Source organism: Perognathus longimembris, chromosome 6 (genome assembly GCF_023159225.1).
Source record: "Perognathus longimembris pacificus isolate PPM17 chromosome 6, ASM2315922v1, whole genome shotgun sequence".
Taxonomy (NCBI): domain Eukaryota; kingdom Metazoa; phylum Chordata; class Mammalia; order Rodentia; family Heteromyidae; genus Perognathus; species Perognathus longimembris.
The window spans coordinates 1,983,619-2,004,936 of record NC_063166.1 but is presented as its reverse complement, the minus strand read 5'-3'; the positions used below and the strand labels follow the sequence as shown (position 1 = coordinate 2,004,936).

Sequence of the window (21,318 nt, the reverse complement as noted above, 5' to 3'; positions counted from 1 at the left end):
TTGTTTGTATTTTCATAACATTGTATTTTTCCTTGTCAACACCCTGGTATAAATGGTTACAAACACACGCAATTGGTTTCAAAAATAAAGTATGATGTGTGGCAACAACTTTTTCAAAAACTGCCTAGAAACCATGTTATTTCTCAAATGTGAATGATCAGTTTGCCCACACTTTGTTTGTTGCTCTTCTGTAAAATTTTGGCTTGAAATAAAATACATATTGATTGAAAAAAATGCATTTGCTTATGAATCAGAAAAACCAGACATCACAATGAAGACTGGAAACAAGTCCAGCCAGAGTAAGTTGCTTTACAATTTCTTGGTGGTTTTAGGGCACCGGAGGGAAGAATTTAGGCAAATGTCTGTGTTTTGAGTAGTCCCTAGCAAATTATTGCATGATAGAAATATAAAGATCACTATCGTGCCTTGTGATAATCTGCTTCATTCATCCAAAGTAAATCTTTTAAATTGTTCTGTATATAAGAATATCTTACCTTTGACATTGTCTGCAAATATCTGTAGGAAAACACAGCCAGATTTCTGCTGATGGAGAAAACTGCTAGTGTCACTGAGAAGAAAATCCTATCTTATACACATTGTTGCATTTGGCTCAAACAGGCTGTGAGATTTCGGATCAGAATTTTTTTTCAAAGTTCTCGTCACCCATCATAGTACTCCTTAAAGATCCTGGTTAACATATGTTTATTCTTTACTCTTGAAATATGGTTGCACACAGCATATTGGCAATAGCAAGTCTCGTGGCAAGAGTTAGGAATGAACGAAAGGGGAAGTGGTCATGTGATTATCCAGCCACTTTTCCTCTGAGAGCTCGGCTCTTAGGCCGACTTAGGTGCTGAGACAGTAACCTGCGGCGTCCGTACCGTCTATGGTAGTGTTTGCACATCCCTGCTCTCGCCCGGGGTTCGTTATGTCCCTCCCTCGTGTTGAGCAGGCCCGTCTTCATTAGTTCATTTTCATTTTTATTAATTCTTAAGAACTACCTTTAAGTAGCTGTACGGAGGGGTTTCGATTCCACACCGCGCTGCCCTGTGAAATCTTCCTCGTTTCGTTAGAGCTAGGTTCTCCCTGAGCCCTGATTGTTTTGTTTACTTTTCCGTCTTTCATGGACAAATTCAGCAACCAGGTCCCTGGAGGCTGCGGAGAGTCTTGCTTGAGAGGTGGAAAGAACCAACGCTCAGCTTATTTCTTCCCTCCCAGTGCCTTTGGCTGTCATTTTATTTCTGCCAAGAACGTCAGCTCAGCCTAGGGCCGCAGGCCTTGTCTTACTTGTGTAGCTCTGTGGGATCCCAGGAAATAAACGAGTCGCCACGAGCAAGCCATTCCCATTCCGCCATGGTTCCGTACACACGCCCCAGAGCAGTGTACAGAAACTTGGGATGGCTTGCAAGTTTTAAAAGGCTAACGAGTCATCGCGTGGCCTAAGACCGGTATCTTGGGCTTTGTCTGATCAGTGGTGATGGGAAACTTCATCCAGCTGGAGTTTGTCTCCTTGTTGGAAGGAGACAATGCCCATCCTTCTGATGAAGTGCGGTATAATGACCAGGCCTCCGGCCAGTGTGCTTCTGGGAGGTGTTCAAAGGTGTAAGCCACCAGATCGATCAACAGATTGCGTAGGATGGATCGATAGATCCATAGCTAGATAGAATTACTATCTTCAGATAGCTGTGTGCAGAGCTTTCAATTTAACAGGTCCATATATCTGTGAAACATGTCTCAGTCAGTTGCCTCTCCCATCTTCTCTGTGAGTGGCAAGATCAATAAGCAGAGGTCAGCCAGGAAGACAGCAGAATCGAAGTGCTGCAGAAAATGAATTCTGCCAACAACCTGATGAAGAATTTGTTTTTTGTACTAGTCTTGGGCTTGAACTCCGGGCCTGGACGCTGTCACTGAGCTTTACTTTTGCTCCTGGCTAATGCTCCTGAGCCACAGCTCTACTTCTGGCTTTTATTTTGGTAGTTAATTAGATATTAGAGTCTCAGGAACTTTCCTGTCCAGGCTGGCTCCGAGCCACGATCCTCATATCTCAGCCTCCTGATCAGCTCGGATTATAGGCGTGAGCCATCAGCGTCTGGCTCTGAGAAAGTTCTCCAGTGGAACTTGCCCTGGTCGCGTCTCGGAAGGAGGAGAGTCAAGCCACCCTCTGACCTTCCCTTAGGAGCCACTGAGCCGAGCACCCAGCCCAATGCCAGGCTCTGGGCTGCCAGGGGGAGGAAGCCCTGGGGTCCTGCCACAGGGGTCATGGCCCAGCTGGGATGGGCACTCCAAGCTGCTTCTAGAACTGGGGGCGTCGGTGAAGGGGCCACCGACCTCCGAGCGCCACGGCCCCGTGATGGGACCCGCGGCCTCCGGGGTGCCTCTGCGCTCCGGCTGGCCGGAGGGGTCCCCGGAGAGTCGCGTCGGGCTTGGCTCGGCTCCCACCGTCTTCTAGGGGAACGCGACCAGAGCAAGCAGCGCAGGGGTCGCGGGGGGTCTAACTCGGTTCTGATAGAGCAGCACCCGTGGGGGCTGGGATATGGCCTAGCGGTAGAGTGCTCGCCTCCTGGTTATCTTTACTGCCACCTTCTTCTTTTCAAACGTTGAAGTAGATACAGTCACACCACGTGTGTGGAAGTTACGTGGGAAAGGCATAAGAGCCTGAATCTCTGTTACAACCTGGAGAGAGCCCTGCACTTTCTATCATTCTGGAAAACTCTCTCTCTCTCTCTCTCTCTCTCTCTCACACACACACACACACACACACACACACACACACACACACACACACACAGGCTAAGCCATGGCCATTGTTTGACTACTTGACAAAGCCAAACACCATTCTACAGTGCAGTGATGACTCAACACAACTGAATGCTTGATTCTCCAGAGAAAATTTTAATAGTTGTGTAATCAAGAGATTTTAGTGTGTAACCCTCTTGCCGAAATAAGCACATCCATTCCCATGTACAAAATGTTAAAAAAAATTTACATTCTCTATTTTAATCTGCTTCAACTGAGAAGATAACATTGAGATTGCTTTGAACACTCTGAGATCTCCAGTCTGTAATTTGCACGGCATCTTAAAATCAAAGTTGTATTTGTTGCTGCACGAGGGAGCATTAAATTATACTCCAATCAGGATTTGAAGAGCTCTGTATTCCTCTTAGAATATTTGATTAAAAAACAGATGCAGGCGTAATCAATAATGCATATACATTCCATCAGGACTCTTGATTTTTGCTGGTTACTTGGAATCTCAGAACTGGAGGCATTTCTAAAGTTCTGTGGTGCTCGGAGTCAAGCCTCGCCTTGCAACGCCCTTCGAAATGTCGTTCTAAGGAAAGGTGCGCACAGCCTATGCTAACGAAACCTCCAGCCGTCTGTGTCACGTCAGTGGAGTGATCGCAAGGTGGAGGGTTCCGTTTGGACCCTGCTTCCGCAGGCGTTGCTATTCAGAGAGGAAATCGGACCTGCCGGAGTGTCTGGTTAGGTTTTTAAAGAAGAAAGTCCTCAGGCCACAGGAAAATGGAGAGCATAAAAAGTCAAAACTGGTTTAAAAAACCCCAACAAGTTAAATCTCCGTGGCTTGGGGTCCATTCCCCGATACTGAGGATTTGCCAGCGAGGAAGGGCGGTGGGCAGAGCCTCCTGAGCCTGGAGGGCTCCGTGCCCCCCCCCCCGTGCCCCTGGGGAGGAGCACAGCGAGAGCGCCCTGGGGCTGTTCACCGGGAGAAGAGCTCCTTCCCTCTGAAGTCGCTGTGCCCTCCCCTCCGCCCGCGCAAGCCCTCCCCTCCTGCTGCCCGGTGCGGGGGAGCGCAGCTCCACTGGCGGGCTGCACCCCCTTTCCGCGGCGTGGGAAAAGGCTGGCCTTGCCCAGCGCGCTCGCAGGCAGCGGGAGCACTCCCAGGCAGCGGGAGCACTCCCAGACAGTGGGAGAGCACGCAGGCAGTGGGAGCACTCGCAGGCAGCGGGAGCACTCGCAGGCAGTGGGAGAGCACACAGGCAGTGGGAGCACTCGCAGGCAGCGGGAGCACTCGCAGGCAGTGGGAGAGCGCACAGGCAGCGGGAGCACTCACAGACATCGGGAGCACTCGCAGACAGTGGGAGAGCACGCAGGCAGTGGGAGCACTCGCAGGCAGCGGGAGCACTCGCAGGCAGTGGGAGAGCGCACAGGCAGCGGGAGCACTCACAGACATCGGGAGCACTCGCAGGCAGTGGGAGAGCGCGCAGGCAGTGGGAGCACTCGCAGGCAGTGGGAGCACTCGCAGACAGTGGGAGAGCGCGCAGGCAGTGGGAGCACTCGCAGGCAGCGGGAGCACTCGCAGGCAGCGGGAGCACTCACAGACATCGGGAGCACTCGCAGACAGTGGGAGAGCACGCAGGCAGCGGGAGCACTCGCAGGCAGTGGGAGAGCGCACAGGCAGTGGGAGCACTCACAGACATCGGGAGCACTCGCAGACAGTGGGAGAGCACGCAGGCAGTGGGAGCACTCGCAGGCAGTGGGAGAGCGCACAGGCAGTGGGAGCACTCGCAGACATCGGGAGCACTCGCAGGCAGTGGGAGAGCACGCAGGCAGTGGGAGCACTCGCAGACAGTGGGAGAGCACGCAGGCAGTGGGAGCACTCGCAGGCAGTGGGAGAGCGCACAGGCAGCGGGAGCACTCACAGACATCCGGAGCACTCGCAGACAGTGGGAGAGCACGCAGGCAGTGGGAGCACTCGCAGGCAGCGGGAACACTCGCAGGCAGTGGGAGAGCGCACAGGCAGCGGGAGCACTCACAGACATCGGGAGCACTCGCAGACAGTGGGAGAGCGCGCAGGCAGCGGGAGCACTCGCAGGCAGTGGGAGCACTCGCAGACAGTGGGAGAGCGCAGGCAGTGGGAGCACTCGCAGGCAGCGGGAGCACTCGCAGGCAGTGGGAGCACTCACAGGCAGTGGGAGCACTCGCAGGCAGTGGGAGCACTCACAGGCAGTGGGAGCACTCGCAGGCAGTGGGAGAGCGCGCAGGCAGTGGGAGCACTCGCAGGCAGCGGGAGCACTCCCAGGCAGTGGGAGAGCGCGCAGGCAGTGGGAGCACTCGCAGGCAGTGGGAGCACTCGCAGGCAGTGGGAGCACTCGCAGGCAGTGGGAGAGCGCGCAGGCAGTGGGAGCACCACAGACATGGTCACGGGCTCCGGTGGAAGAAAGTCTATGTTGTCAGCTGACTTCCACGGCTGCCGGAGGGAAATGGTGGTGATGGTGGTGATGGTGATGGTGGTGATGGTGGTGATGATGGTGGTGACGGTGGTGATGGTGGTGGTGGTGGTGGTGGTGGTGGTGGTGACGGTGGTGGTGATGGTGGTGGTGGTGGTGGTGGTGGTGGTGACGGTGGTGATGGTGGTGGTGGTGGTGGTGGTGGTGGTGGTGACGGTGGTGATGGTGGTGGTGGTGGTGGTGGTGATGGTGGTGATGGTGGTGGTGATGGTGGTGGTGGTGGTGGTGGTGGTGGTGGTGGTGGTGGTGGTGACGGTGGTGGTGGTGGTGGTGGTGGTGGTGACGGTGGTGGTGACGGTGGTGGTGATGGTGGTGGTGGTGGTGACGGTGGTGGTGATGGTGACGGTGGTGATGGTGGTGGTGATGGTGGTGATGGTGGTGGTGGTGATGGTGGTGGTGATGGTGGTGGTGGTGGTGATGGTGGTGGTGATGGTGGTGGTGATGGTGGTGGTGGTGGTGGTGGTGGTGGTGATGGTGGTGGTGATGGTGGTGGTGGTGGTGGTGGTGGTGGTGGTGACGGTGGTGGTGGTGGTGGTGGTGGTGGTGATGGTGGTGGTGATGGTGATGGTGGTGGTGACGGTGGTGGTGATGATGGTGGTGATGGTGATGGTGGTGGTGGTGGTGATGGTGGTGGTGGTGGTGGTGGTGGTGGTGGTGACGGTGGTGGTGGTGGTGATGGTGGTGGTGGTGGCGGTGGTGATGGTGGTGATGGTGGTGATGGTGGTGATGGTGGTGGTGGTGGTGGTGGTGGTGATGGTGGTGGTGGTGGTGACGGTGGTGATGGTGGTGGTGATGGTGGTGATGGTGGTGGTGGTGATGGTGGTGGTGATGGTGGTGGTGGTGGTGATGGTGGTGGTGGTGGTGATGGTGGTGGTGGTGGTGGTGGTGGTGATGGTGGTGGTGGTGGTGGTGGTGGTGGTGGTGGTGGTGGTGGTGACGGTGGTGGTGGTGGTGATGGTGGTGGTGGTGGTGGTGGTGATGGTGGTGATGGTGGTGATGGTGGTGATGGTGGTGGTGGTGGTGGTGGTGGTGATGGTGGTGACGGTGGTGATGGTGGTGGTGATGGTGGTGATGGTGGTGGTGGTGATGGTGGTGGTGATGGTGGTGGTGGTGGTGGTGACGGTGGTGATGGTGGTGACGGTGGTGATGGTGGTGGTGATGGTGGTGATGGTGATGGTGGTGGTGATGGTGGTGGTGGTGGTGGTGGTGATGGTGGTGATGGTGGAGATGGTGGTGGTGGTGGTGGTGGTGATGGTGGTGATAGTGGTGTCGGTGGTGACCGTGGTGGCCTCTTCTGCTGCCCGCGTTCTGCCAGCCCCCGGCGCCGCGGCGTTGGGCCAGCGGGAGTGCGGGGGAAGCGGACGTCACAGACAGCCCAGGAAAAGCAGCCTCTCCTCGCAAACTCACTAAGCCCCACGCGAGCTGCCAAGGAGCGAAGCAGGCGGCGCCGGTGACGGCAGTGTCATTTCCGTCTAAAGCCCCAGCAGAGAGAAACCCAGCTCCTCCAGGGAGGACAATCAGAAGAGAGCTTTCTGCGCAGGTTTATTTCTCTTCCTGCCGTGGGGCCAATTCACCTCTGGGAACCCAAGTGTGGCACATGAAGAAGAAAATGTGTGCTCGCTGAGGGTCCGCTTATGACCGTAGCTGAGTCGTGGTTTTCTCTCAGACGATTGGTCGATCATCTTTTTAAATGTTTCCTATGTTCCAATAGGAAAATGCATAATTCATACACATTTTAACGTCTTCTTGACTCAGGCATTCGTGGGGATTTCCCCTGGACCCCCCTCCTGCCTTACTCTTCCCGAGCGGGGTGCAGAGCGGACCTCTCACGGGGGGGAAGGAGACCGACGGGGACAGATGGGGACAGACGGCCACGGCCTCTGTTTCAAACCCGTATCCACGGGTTTCAGAGCACTTGAGTTTCATCTTCATGGCTGCGTGGTCTTCGATACCTCGTGAAGTACTCTGCTGATGTGAGTGGAGAACTCTGCCCTAGATTTCTTCCTTCGTTTCTTTTTTAACTGTAGCAATCTCAGTTTCCTTTTCATTATTGTCTTTAAGTAGTTGCACAGTGGGGGTGCCACTTAACAAAGCAGTTTATGAGTAGGATGCATCTTGATCTGTGTCACCCTTTTGCACACTTTCCCCTGTCCCTCCCCTCCACCCCTTCCCTCACAATTCTTAGTTTTGTAGGATATGCATTCTCCTCATCTTCTCTTCCTAATCTACCCCTCTACCCTTGAACCCCACCCCCCACCCCTTTGGAGTCCCTCCTGCCCTGGATTTCCGATTGGGTCCTCCTTCATGCCGAACACGGAGCCAGTCCACAGATAAATGACTGGACAACTGATCTCACAAGGAAAGGAAGAGGAAAAGGGGAAATGTCACCGTGTCTCTGGCCAGCCCACCGTCCCGCACCCACTGGCCAGGGCAGGGTCTTGCCTGTGTTACACAAGCCAACCACGACCCGACCAGCTGCCTAAAGGGGGGAGAAGACGAAGGAGGTCAGTGGTAACGTCAGACAATAGCCCAACAACCCCGGCCAGACGCCGCTCCCAGCCCGCGCTCCCCCGCCGGAGGGGCCTCTGCTGTCTCTTGGTCAGATCACCTCGTGGCTGCCTTGCAGTCTTGCTTAATGATGCCCGTCCTTCCCGGGGAACAGGAAGTCACCGGGCTGGCGCGTCGCGCGTAGGACACGTGGACGGAGAGGCACAGAGAGGAGCGGCGTCCCCGGCACGTTCCGCTGCGAGCTGAGCAGTGACCGGGGGCGCGGAGGAGAGCGGGGGGCACCGCGTCTTCCCGCCCGCGGCTGCTTCGCACTCAAGCTCATGGCTACTTTGGTGCCACGTTCGTCTCGGCTTCGGCGTCGCTTCTCTCTGGCCCCGTCCACAGAGAGCGGCCATTCCGCGCTGCAGAGGAAGGGGCCGCACCGCCGAGCGCCGAGACCGTCGGGGAACTTGAGCTCGCACCGAATAACTGGAAGGGGGGCTGCGGAAGCAGCGGGGCCCGGAGACCCCGGAAGGAAACAAGAAGCCAACTCAGGGCTGACTTGGGCCCCCGAGACGAGCGGGCGTGGGGAGGGGGGGAGGGGGGCCAGGATGTGAGAGGGGAGAGGACGTGAGGACAGCGCTGCAACTTCGGGTTCACTGAGTTCTGTGCACCCCAAAGTGTCAAACCGACAAAGCGAAGAGACGTTCAACGCCCAGCGAACCCTGCCGTGACATTTTCTCCCGGAGAACGCGGAGCGCCGAGGGGGAGCCGGGCAAATGCGAATTCCGCACACGGTGGCTTGTCCCCACTTCAGCGCCGTTCCAGCCTGGTGGACCCGAGGCCGAGCCGGCCAGGCCCGCCCGCCCCCTCCCCGCCCCCCCTTCCTCCCCTCCCCCCTCCCCCCCACGTGAGCCCAGGAAGGCGGGGAAGCAGCGGCCCAATCACAATCCGTTTCCCCTTGGAGCGCGCTGCGGCCCACTTGGGAATCCTTTGAATATTCTTTTCTCAACCTCCCGGCGGTTTCCCGTCAGAATGCAAGCTGGGTGTAAGCACTTCCTCCTCCTGGGCCGAGAAATGAAAAGGAAAGGATGACTCGATGAAGTTCTCGGAACAACCTGCACGTGCTCCCCGTGGTGAATGAACGCTAGGGGAACGGCCTTCAAGCAGCAGGTGCCTGCGTCGGGAGGGACAACCCCGCTCTCTATAAACCCTTCATCAAAGACCTGTGTGATCCCCATTTTCTTTTAAATGTGTTAAACTCTGGGCCTTCGACTTGAATGAGCTCACCTGATATAAAAACTCATGTCTAATGAATACTTTTAACTAAAATCGAACAAAGTACAGAAGGCCATGGTGTTCACGAAACGCAGTGTGATAACAGAAACACAAGGCTTCACAATTGAGCACACGCGTGGCCCAGGACCCGCAGAAGAGAGACACTGAGAAGGAAGACACCGAGTGGAGCATCGTTCCAAAATTTCCATGCCTCGCTTGCTGCCCCAGTCACCCATGACTGCCACGTTGTGATTCTACAACTGCAGATTGATTGGTAGTGTCAGAACCTGTGTCCTTGGAATCGGGCCAGCTTGCTGAATTAGCATAGCAGCTCTGGCTGCCAAGTGCGTTTTGTACCATCAGTCAATACTGTTGGCATTGGGAACAAGAATGGTTGACGCCATCCTCAAGAGAACCGCTTTGATCGCTAGCGTCCACCCAATTAGGAGTAGAGGAGGTCGCCCTCCGTCAGTGAGAGATTCTGGGAGACCGGAGAACCACGGCGAGCCAGAGTGGGTAGAACCACCGGCACAGATCTATCCAGGACTCTGCCTTGTTAAAGGTATGCGTTGGGCAGCCGGCCTCAGCTAGCTGTGGAAGATGGGAACAGTTCAGGACAACACAGGCAGGGTTTCCCCCCACGGACTCTGGGCAAGAGCTCGCGGTGTTCAAAGGCACCTGGAACTCGCGGTCACGGCTGTGAATCTTGGCGTTTGTGGCGAGTGTGTCTCAGTCCCCTCGGTTGTCAATTGCACACAGTAGAAACAAGAATGCATAGAACTCACTTTTTATTTGCTTGTTTTCATCTACTGGGCTTGAAGAAATTATCTAGTAAATGACCTTCTTCAGGAATCCAAAGATGGAAGGAAGAGCTTGCTTTGCGATTTTCTTTGGAATCGCAGAGACCTATCGGTGACCGCAGCCCCATCTTTATTGTCACTTACAGCCGGACGCCTGAGAGAACCTGGAAACGTCTGTGAATGACCTCGGAATCTGAGACGCAGGGCAGGCAGTCCTCAACCGCTCTTTCCTTCCTAGACTCGCTTGCTTTGATGAAATGACATGGCGTTTCCCCCACCCCTGCCCCGCGGGGCGACCGGAGCAAAACCACCAGCTCTGGGGCAGCTGCGCATCGCTGGGTTTCAACGCGGTCACGGGACCACGTCTAAGGCCGTTCATGGATTTCATCCTTTGATGGGATTTCTCTGGGGGAACGCACTAACTTTATCACAGAATTGCATTTCCCCTCCGTGGCTCCACTTCCCTTCTTACCTTGGGGGCGTCCCCCCACAGAGCTGTGGTGGGGGACAGTGAACGAAATGCAGGGCAGGTACCATGTGCCCTGTGCCCGGCACGAGGCGAACGCCCCGCCGCTTGCCCTCTCGAGAGACAGGAGGAGAGGAGCTTCGGTTTCCATTGTGTGCTCGAATCTGGGACCGTCCTTCCTGCTGAAAGGCCGAGCGTGGCTTCGCCCCAGGGCAACTCGAGAGTGCCAGGCTCGAGGCCCACGCGGTCTGCGGCATTGCTGGAGGAGGCCCGCGTGCTCGAGCTCGCTTCCCCTGGTGACAAAGCGCAGGGCGGGGGCCGGCCCGGCCTCTGCGCTGGTCGACAAGCCACGTTTCCAGACGGGTATCTTTAGTACGGAAGGACATGCTAGACGTTTCCCGCACCAAGAGAAAACGCGGATTACGCCTGCTGTTACAACGTCCGCGTGCGCTCGGCACCCCGTGCAGAATTAGTTCATTCCTGGGCTTTGATTTCTACAGACCTCTCGATGCTGCGAACGTTCCGGAACCTGCCGCCGACGGGGGACTGGCTTGGGACGGCACAGAGCGCCTTTGCCGGCGAGTCTCTCCGCCTCCGGGGTCTTCGATTCCTCGGCGCATTGCCTGTGAGCCTTAATGGGCTCTGGGGTGATCCCGGTCCCCACAGAGGCCGTCGGGAAGCAAGCGAACGGGCTCTCAGCAGCGCCGTCCCTCCCTCCTCTTTTCTTTTTAACCTCTGTTTTTTAAACGCAGCCACGTATTTGCTCTGGGTGTCTCGTGTCTCGGGAGCAGCGTCGGGCGGCAGGAAGGGAAGCCGTGTGGCCCCCCAGCCTAGAGAGAGGCTCTGCCACAGGGCTGTCTGGAACACCGCTGGCTGATGGGGCTCTGAGCACAGACTTGGGGAGTCTTGGCATGAGTCTGGAGGAGGCAGTGTGGGATCCAGAGGACACCCCAAGGGCCCTTGTCCCTCCCGACGCTGACACCTGCTGTTGAAACCCCCGGCGGCCGGGGAAGGCCGTTCCCCCAGCGTCCATTCACCAGGGTGAGCACGCGCAGGTTGTTCCGAGAACTTCGCCCGGCTCCTGTCTTCCTTGACGCCTGGGTTACGCATCCCCATCCCTGTTCTAGCCGCTTGCCTGGCCTCGGCTCGTCCTGGGGCGGTGGGGGGAGCACCCTGAGCTGCCCCCCGCATGCCAGGGGCTGCAGGATGAGGCCCACTGCCCAGGGAAGCCCCCTCCCCCCCCCCCCCCGCCAGCAGCCCCGGGCAGCCCCTGGGCACTGCCTAAAGGCTCCCGTGGCCTCCAGATGCTTAGGGAAGAAGGCGGGGGACAAAGACCCTGACACTGCTCCACCAGCTGGCACCGGAGACCTGAACGTGGGGCTCGGCACGAATCTGCAAGTTGGGGTACACAAGAGTGTTCAGACTCCATCGGACCACAACACCCCAGGCTCCTCAAACAGTTGTTTAAATAACTCTAGACCAACAGTCAGGTCCCGCCTGGACGGCCTTCCACAGCCCTCCCTCCCACGGCCCTCCCCCTCCCCCCACGGCCCTCCCCCTCCCCCCCTCCCTTCCCCCTCCCCCCACGATCCTCCCCTCCCCCCACGGCCTTCCCCCTCCCCCACGGCCTTCCCCCTTCCTCCCACGGCCTTCCCTCTCCCCCACGGCCTTCCCCCTCCCCCCACGGCCCTCCCCTTCCTCCCACGGCCCTCCCCCTCCCCCATGGACCCCTCTCATGCAGGTATGTGGCCCGATCTCACCTGTGCCTGGAATCCCTGGCCTGGGCTTTTACCTCATCAGAATCGTGGCTTTCTCGGGCTTACAGAAGTGAAAGGCTCAGGGTGAGCATTGACACGCCGGGGGGCGGGTGGGGAAGGGGGGGCGTGCAGCGGGGACACGCAACGACCGCGTGGGGAAATGGAGCCAGGAAAATGACGGGGCGGCGGGGTTGGGGGAGATGGGGAGACGGCCGTGAAGGTGCACTGGGCTTACAAGCCGACCTGTTGAGTTGACGCCTCTTCCTACAGCTACTGAAAAATAAGGGCGAATGGCACACGGACCCGCCACCTGCCCCTCGCTCCCAGGACGATGGCCTGCTCCTCCCGCGTGCGCGGGCCGCGGGCGTCCTCCTCGCGGCTGCCCCCCAGTGCGTCCTCGCGCCAGCGCCCCGCGGGGGGCCCTGCGGGTGCCGCGTTGTCACTGGACTGACCTCTAACACCGAGTGCCCGGTACGCGCGGCTCCCCCGCCCCCGAGGGGTGACATCGCACCGCGCCGAGCCGTGGCTGCTCTGTCCTGCTGCTGGGTTTGCCTCGCACACGGTGGTGGATTCGCTCTAGTTTCCCCGACTGCGCACTTCCGTGACCTCTCCGGGCACTGCTGGGCGTCCTCATTCAAACGAGCCTCCCTATAGCAGCCCGCTCGGCGGCCTTGCGGGGGGCAGGGACCCCGGGGAGGCTCTGCGGGCCCCCGGGGAAGCGCTTGCCTTGGGCCAACGGGTCACCTTGAACTCACTCGCCGCTTTACAGTCTGCCAAAAACACTCACGAAGGCTGCCTTCCGCCTGATTTATCTCCCTCATGGGCTATTTACTGACGCTGGAAAACAGTTAAGTCATAAGATTTAATTTTAATTTCTAAGACAAAAAAATAATAACCCAGGATTCCGAGAAAGAGATTGGGCCTGATCCTCGTCGCATCTCTCTCTGTGGGAGCTGAGGATGGAAGTGCTGTCTGTTGTCTAACCTTACCTGGCTCTTCTAATGGTTGCTCTCTGCAGAGCAGACCCCAGGCAACCACAGCACGAGACGCGGGTGACATGGTGGGTTCTGAGGGCTCTGGCTTCCGTGAATCTCCAAGACTCAACGCTGACATTTATTCAATTGCCTGTTAAAACCCGAGTCTTCATTTGGGCATTTTCAATTCCCAAGGAATAAATTCACTCAAATCTGCCCAAATGAGCCTTTTTAAAGCCTCCGTGAACAGCTGCTCACAGCAGCTGGGCCCCGGGGCAAGTTGGAAAACTCAAGTCATCCTGTTCTTCCCATCGGCATTCTGTCTCCAGCGGCCATGGTCTGCGTCAGAGCAGACGGGCTGAGCTGTGGTTTTGAACTTGGAGCGTCTCCATTTTAACACCCATTCATATGATTTGTTTAGAAGATCAGAGTATTGAGACAAAGAAAAAAAAAACCTATTATCAATTTGGATGTCCAAGAAACAGAATGTTTCCCTGAAGAATAAAGTCCCACTGACAGGCTTTCATTCACTTAAGCAGAAATTCTTGAACACTTTTTGTCCCATACATTTTACTACTCAAGGGATGAGCATATACATAAGCCATGTTAATGTATTTGCAGGCACTGAGATACTCTTTTTCCTCTAGGCAAATGGATCATTAACATTGTCCATGCATTATCATAAGAAGAGAAATGTTATCGACCTACAAAGAAATATCTAAAGTGTTCAATATTTTAGATTAAGTCGCACACGCATCCAGAAAGGGAATTGGACTTCATTATTGACCAAGGCTAAGTAAGCATTTGCACAGTTAATGAAGAGGTGAGCCTGATAGAAATCCTAAGATGGAGAATCTCATTTTTAGTAGGTACATCAGGATTATAAATGGTTTATTGGAAAGATAATGGAGGCAATTCCACAAAGGCACTTATTCCATCTTGAGAGAATGAGCTGTCTGTGAGTTGCACATTTCTGCACCTAGAGCTTGAGGAGCCAGGGGTACGGAAGCAGAGCACCCTGAAGCTCAGAGCCATTTTGCGGATAGTCTCATTCCAGTGGTCGCAAAGTGAAGGAGAGGGAAGTGTCCATTCGTGTGTGCTTCACACAAGCTCACGCCATCGCAGACACTGGGAGAGATGGCTCTGTATCGCTCTGCGCCACTGTGAACAGGGAAACTCCTACACACAAAGGAGAGTAAAATGTGATGGAGGAGAATAGGAAAGAGGAAGAGGGGGGAGGAGAAAGATGAGGAGGAGGGGGAGGAGGGAGGGGAGAAAAGGGGAAGGAAGGAAGGAAGGAAGGAAGGAAGGAAGGGAGGGAGGGAGGGAGGGAGGGAGGAAGGAAGGAAGGAAGGAAGGAGGGAGGGAGGAAGGAAGGAAGAAGAAAGGAAGGAAGGACAGGAACTTTAGGGGCCTTCTGGATTTGAAGGGGAGAATCTCTACCCCCGGCGGCTGGGAATGTGAGCTGGTGCAGCCACCGTGGATACCTGTGTGGAGATTTCTCTAAAAACTGACACCGGAACCCCCACATGCTCCCGGCGTCACTGCCGGCATGGACCCAAAGGCATGCAGGTCAGCGCACAATAGAGAAGCCTGCACAACCGCCTCCATCGCCTCGCTGTTTGGCATGGCCAGGGCGCGCGACCAGGCCAGGTGCCGAGGCGCAGATCAGCGGATAGAGATGGCGTAGCGCCCTTCCACAAAGGAGTATTCTTCAGCCACGAAGAACGAAATTCTGTCATTGGCAGGGAAGACAAACGTGATTGGGGAGCATCCCATTGAGTGAAATGTCAAACTTAAAAAGGCAATGTCATGTGTAGGAAATTGTCACAGTGAGACTCTTTACTCTGAATTATTCATATGTGGCCATAACGTTTTATAGGTGAATAAAGCTCATCGGCCCTCTCGGGAGACGTGGGTGACGGTCCTTCAGGTTCTGCGGCCGAGGAGCTCCTGGCTCTCTGCATGGGTGGCGTGTCTCCGCTTACGAAAGCGGTGAACTTCCCCGCCCGTCTCCAGCTCCTGTCTGTGGTTCATATCACGTTCTTCCGGCTTAGTGCTGACTCCACTGGAAAACTACTTTCTCCTCTCTACCTTTGTGCGGTGCATTTACCGAGTTGACAGAGCACTTGGGCTTTTAATTGTGCTTTCCCAACGCCATTTAGATAAAAAGCGGGGACTAAAACATTATTACCAGAAACTCACACCTGTAACCCTGGTTACTCAGGAGGCTGGGCTCTGAGGATCATGGTTCAAAGCCAGCCCGGGCTGGGAAGTCTCTGACCTCCTAGCAGCTCATGCCATCACCCTTTCCTGCGTGGGCCCCGGGGTGAGAGGGAAGTGGCTTTTGCAGAGGCAGAGCAGCTCATCTGAACTGTTTTCCTGAATCTGTGATTCCATCAGGCCCTGGGTGGGGCAGGAATGTCCCATGCTCCAGCTGGAAGGCGTGAGGCAGCCACCAAACCTGCTGTGCCTGCCCGGGTTCTCATGGAGAGGGCAGGGCGGTCGCCTGACCTCGCGGCTCCACCCACGGTGAGAACTCACCCCAGAGCCAGTGCTGACTAATGGGGCCTCTGCGGGCCCTCGGCCCTCCCAGTCCAGACCAATGAATGCCCTTCACAAATCACGACCTTCACCAAGGTCACTGGTGACCGTCGCTGGTGCCATCCTGTGGAAAGCTGTAACTTCACTGTGACCCTGGACAGAAAGGACCATCTTGGCCTAGCATGAAATTGACGGGTTTCCCTTCTGTTCACTGGTAAATACATAGCCCAGCTGTGGTTCAGTCCTATCCACGATTAGATACTCAGATTTTATTTTATTGTATTTATTATTATTTTTTTTTGGCCAGTCCTGGGGCTTGGACTCAGGGCCTGAGCACTGTCCCTGGCTTCTTCTTGCTCAAGGCTAGCACTCTGCCACTTGAGCCACAGCGCCACTTCTGGCCGTTTTCTGTACATGTGGTGCTGGGGAATCGAACCCAGGGCTTCATGTATATGAGGCTAGCACTCTTGCCACTAGGCCATGTTCCCAGCCCTAGCATTTTATTTTTTAAAGGCAGCTCTCAAGCCAATTAACACACGAGAAACACAACCCATCTTCTCTTTTCTCAGGTGGTACACATTATTATATTAAGTACATATTCAGGTATATCTGTAGTTTAGTCAAATGCTTTACAAATATTTCTCATAACATTACAAGAGTTTTGAAGGAAATCTTATTGTGTTTTGCTTTGCATTCGGATTATCTGAGTGAGGATAGAAGATGTATAGAAGGTGGCATACATGATTTAGCGTTACCTCTTGCCTTACTCCCATATTTGTTGTCTAACTAACCGGTTAAACTTCTGTCCAGTGTTTAGAGAAATACATTTGGGCGTTTCTTAAAAGGAAGAGAGGCACACAGAAAGAGAGGTGAAGAGAAATCGGAAGGGAGGGGGAGAGAGAGAAGGGGGGAGAGGGAGACGGGCCGAGTCCTTGCCCCGGAACGGGGAGGGAGCTCTGTTCCCGGCAGCCCACCCCCGATGCGCCCCGTGAGCAGCCGCGAAAGCCACTTCCGTCATCAGGCACAATGATGCATTTCATCTCACGAACCCTATGCTGACATAGCGTCCATGAGTCAGCTGCTTCTTCAATAATGGTTCTCTAAAAGCAGCTCTCTTTACTCTGAAACGGATAAAGGCAGTGGGGGGGGGGGATCCCAAGCAGAAACTGAAGTCTTTCCAGCACGATGGCGGAGTCGCTTCCTCCCGGACAACCGCCCTGTGATCAGGGGACATCTTCACACCCAAGAACCCAATGGAGGATGAACATGGCAGCACCTTTGAGAAACTTCGCTTTGGTTCCCCAGCCCCCCCCACCCCCACAAAAAAAAGAATGATATTTTTTAAATGCCATTCAGTAAGGAGGAACTCTGAGTTTCCATTCAGGGGTACAGAGATGGTCTCCTCCTTTCAGTGATTAAGCGTGAGCAAGCACGCTCGATCTCACGGTAACTCTAAGACGCTAAGGTCATTTGAATCATGCTCCTTTTCCTTTTCTTTTTTTACCTTTCTGAGGTAGGGAGGGTAGGTCATTTTGTCTTGGTGGCACAGTCCTCGGAGGGAGAGTGCTCTCCTCATTTTACACATACCTCAAACACTTCAGAGCTGAGGCCGAGGATTGGGATTGGGCCGGTGGAGGGGGGCGGGGGCTGACAGGGTGTGAGTGCGGGGTTCTTGGAGGCAGGACGGGTGATTGGAGGGGAGGACCAGAGGAAGGAGAGATGGGCAGACCACGAGGAAGCACACTGATGAAGCCGTTTCTGAAAGTCTGCGGCCAGAAACGACTAAAGCCATTTCTTCTTAAACGTCAACCACTTCTCTCTTCAACTTCCAATCAGTGGCGTGATTGGAGCTGCTGTGTGCGGAGAGCGAGTGACAACTGTCCGTGGCGTCCGCGGAGGAGGAAATGAGCGGGAACAGGGCCGAAGCCCGCACTGAGCTCAGCGACCGGGGAACGAGGAACCCCGCGGCTGGTGGGGGGGGGGGGGAGAAGGCAGGCAGGATATTTTTGTGGCAATGCATTTTTGTGGAAATAGAAGAGCAAGAACTGAGGGGGGCAAGGAGGTGGGGGGTGGGAGAGCGTGGTCAAAGGAGAGGCCGGCGAGGGGCATTGCACTCACCGACTGGCGGATTGAAGTGGAACCTCCGTGTGCAACAGCTCCGAGGTCATCGCCAGAAGAACCCAACTGCCTAAGGCCACCAGGACGAGCTGAATTGGAGTGTCAATGTTGACATCGCCCAGCTCATTGATAGCGAAACAAACTAGATCTTGTCAGATGGCGGAAGGAGCAAGGAATTGCGGGCATCTGTTTAGCTTCATGTATGCTCCCAAGAGAATATGCTGAATTAGTGTGCATTTGACTGCTAGTTTTCATGATATTCTAAATAAATAGTTGGGTGATTATGCGATGATTCAGCATAAGCCGTTTTTATACGAGGCCCAGAGAGTAATAGAGAGAGAGAAACAGACACAGGAGAGAGAGAGTCACAGTTACAGGGAGAAAGAACGAAACGGGTTTCCTCGAATTCGGTGACGTCTCGCAGTGACTGGCGCTGCCTGGGCGCGAGCATTCCCATTCCGGAGCTCCTGCTCAGCGGCGCTGTGGGAAATCAGAAGTGCTGTCTGGGGCATCACGGGGAGGGGGGGGTCCCCCGGGGTCCACGGGCAGGAGCTGCCACCCAGGGCCACCGCCGCCCCCTCGGCCTTCGGCCGCACCGAAGGCTTCCGAACCACCGTCCTGCTGGAGACTCGAGCCGGAGGCCGCGGCGTGAGCGTGATCCTAACGACTGTTCCCACGCCGCAGACGGCGGTGCGTGCGTGCGTGTGCGTCCCACTGTACGTGTGTGTATTGGGGTGGTGCTTTCATAAACCAAAGGTTATTTCGATGCAGAAAGCCAGACTGAAAAAGACAAAAGACTGAATCAGCATTACTTCCCAGCCAGCCCGGGCGGCCATGGTGACTGACCCTGACAAGGAGGCCCACACGGGGCGGGGGGCGGGGGGACTGGGGTCCGTGACTGCCCGCCAGCCAGCCCGGCAAGGAGTCTGAGGACCGTGCCCAAATTCTCGAACCTTCGGGATAAAAATCTTCACGGAAGAAAGAATAGAGCACATGAGCGTGAGGAAGGTAAGAACGAAATCGCCATGATTGGTAGAGGGTGAATAAACGAATATAACAATAGATTAGATAAGAAGGGGAAAATGGAATAAATGAACTATACAACGCTTCATTCTATGGTTGCCTCTTAATTCAATCAATTCTCATTATTGGCCTTTAGTCGGCCATGCTTTGGTTTTGCTGCCATAGGCAGTAATACGACGAGCCTCTCTTTACGCCCAGAGCTTTGCTGAAACGGAAGCTGTTCTGTCATCGTCGTGTGCCCCGGGAGAACAGGTAGATTTACACGTGGAGAAGCAGGAGAGTGGGAAAGCGCGCGGAGCAGCCGTCGGGGTAGGACCGGTCTACACCGTGAAGCCGCAGAAGCGAGCTGGGCTCAGGGAGAGAAGAGCCGGCTGCAGCCCGAGGGGAAGACGGCAGGGCACAGCCGGGCTTCGCCCCAGGCCCCGAAGGTAGCAGAGGCCCCGGCGGCACCCCGAGCTGATGGGGGACCCCAGCGCAAGGCCGGCACGAGACAGCAACATCCACAGAGCGCACCTGGAGGTGCCTGCCCCCTGTCAATGGAAGGAAACGGAAGCAGGGCGGTCAGTCAGGAGGGCCCCGAGAGAAAGCACCGGCCCGCGGAGGATTGGGGCGCGGTCAGGCCTGCGGGGCTGACTCCTGCATCAAGGAAACATGAGCGAATTGGAGCGTCTGGGTTTCCGTTGGGAGGTGACTGATTGAACGCGAGCCTCCAGATACTCAATCTAGCTTTAGTGCATACTGCGAAATGTGTGATTACCTCGCAGCGCCTGATAGAGAATAATTAGACATACAAAAGTAATTAAGAAGAGCAGCCTCGTAAAGGAGCTAAGACTCTGAAACCTAGACTGCTGACTATGGCTGTGATAAACGGCAGTTACTGGTGTCAGTTTACTGGCTATTTTGAAATCTGATTTTTCATATGCTTATAGGTAAAGCCAACTTAGAAATAAAGCCCAGAACGAATCTGTAATCATTTGACCGCGTGTGTCCTGAAAATAATGCTGTCATGATAGTCATACTTAATGAGTATAGATAGATGAAATGATTACTGACAAATGCAGTGTCCATAGATTCGATACTTTTAACATTCTGTTTGAACAACTTCTTGCATATATAGTAGATCGTAAATCTGAACTACAACCCAAAATCAGAGACCTAAATTTGGGGTAGTTCTTTTGAGGCCTATGATTCTGAAAGTGTAACTTTTAGTTAAAATTCTATGAGCCTCATTTCAAGTCATTGAAGCAAATTGCTTCTATTACATAAATATCATACAGATGCATTATCTTTTGCATGGTATTATTCTTCAGTGAATTTTTAATATTACAACATGATTTCCTATTAAATATTAACTTATGAAAGATAATACAAACTTTTCTCTAGTCAATTAGAATTCAGTATAGAGCTAGCACTTCAACAAGGAGAAATATAAAGATATGTACATTCACATTTAATCAGGAGTGCCATCTTACACGCATTTACCTTTAATTGAACAGTTTTTCCCTCTATACGGTGTCTGCTGATGAAATCAAAAATTCGGTGAGCACTTTGCTTACCTTTCCCTAAGTACGCTGTCTCTTTCTTCAGAGAAACTTAGGGTTGAAATGAACAGGTATGCGTAAGGACAAGTAGCTTGGACGAGTGCTTTCCTTGCTGGTTTTGAGGACTCTGGGAAACGATGCGGGCCACAGAGCGTAGTCGCATTGATAGCGGACGGTGCCCCGGGCGCGGTTCTGCAGATTCCCGCGCTGGCTGAAGGAGAGCCCAGTGCGGGACCTCGGGGACCTGGGGGACCTCGGGGACGGGGCCTGCGGCCACGCCTTCCGCAGCCAGAGGGCTGCCTTCTTCCTGTGCTGGTGAATTCAACTTTATTGATCTCCAAGGAGTGGGGACTCCTAGAACTGTTTTAGGAATCCATCACAGGTTAGAGACAGGTGGAGGGAGGAGGAGGAGGAGGAGGAGGAGGAGGAGGAGGAGGAGGGGGGAGGAGGGGGAGGAGGGGGAGGAGGGGGAGGAGGGGGAGGGGGAGGAGGGGGGAGGAGAAGGGGGGAGGGAGGAGGGAGAGGAAGAGGAGGAAGAGGGAGAGGAGGGAGGAGGGGGGAGGAGGAGGAAGGGGAGGAGGAGGAGGAGGAGGGGGAGGAGGGGGAGGGGGGAGGAGGGGGAGGAGAAGGGGGAGGGGAGGAGGAAGAGGAGGAGGAGGAGGAAGAGGGAGAGGAGGAGGAGGGGAGGGGAGGAGGGGGGAGGGGGGAGGAGGAGGAGGAGGGGGAGGAGGAGGAGGGGGAGGAGGAGGGGGAGGAGGAGGAGGCGGAGGGGGAGAAGAGGGAGGGGGAGGGGGAGGGGGCGAAGGAGGAGGAGGGGGAAGGGGAGGGGGTGGGGGAGGGGGGGGAGGAAGAGGCCCAAGTCCTTCTTCCGTACGCCTGGCCTATGGCTGTCCTTCCATGAAGAACCCTAGTAAGAAGGGATGGGAAGGAAGGGATGCGGGCCTCCTGAGACCGCCCAGTGGCACCCTCAACCCTCAGCGACACAGGCCACCTCTGGGACCGTCCTTCCCGGGGCCCCGTGTGCAACACAGAGCGACAGCGTGAGTTAGCACGACTGCTCAGAGCAGCCCATGGCGGAATG

At 55.3% G+C, this 21,318-nt stretch overlaps 1 protein-coding gene across 1 annotated transcript; it reads right to left on the bottom strand.

The window, feature by feature from the left end:
* Window positions 1-5,184: 5,184 nt before the first annotated feature.
* On the bottom strand, window positions 5,185-6,375 carry LOC125352441 (basic proline-rich protein-like; the record flags this gene model as incomplete). The annotated part of the gene is made up of 1 exon (XM_048347532.1): window positions 5,185-6,375. A coding segment is annotated over one exon (1,191 nt), but the record flags the coding sequence as incomplete, so codon positions are not given.
* Window positions 6,376-21,318: the final 14,943 nt, after the last annotated feature.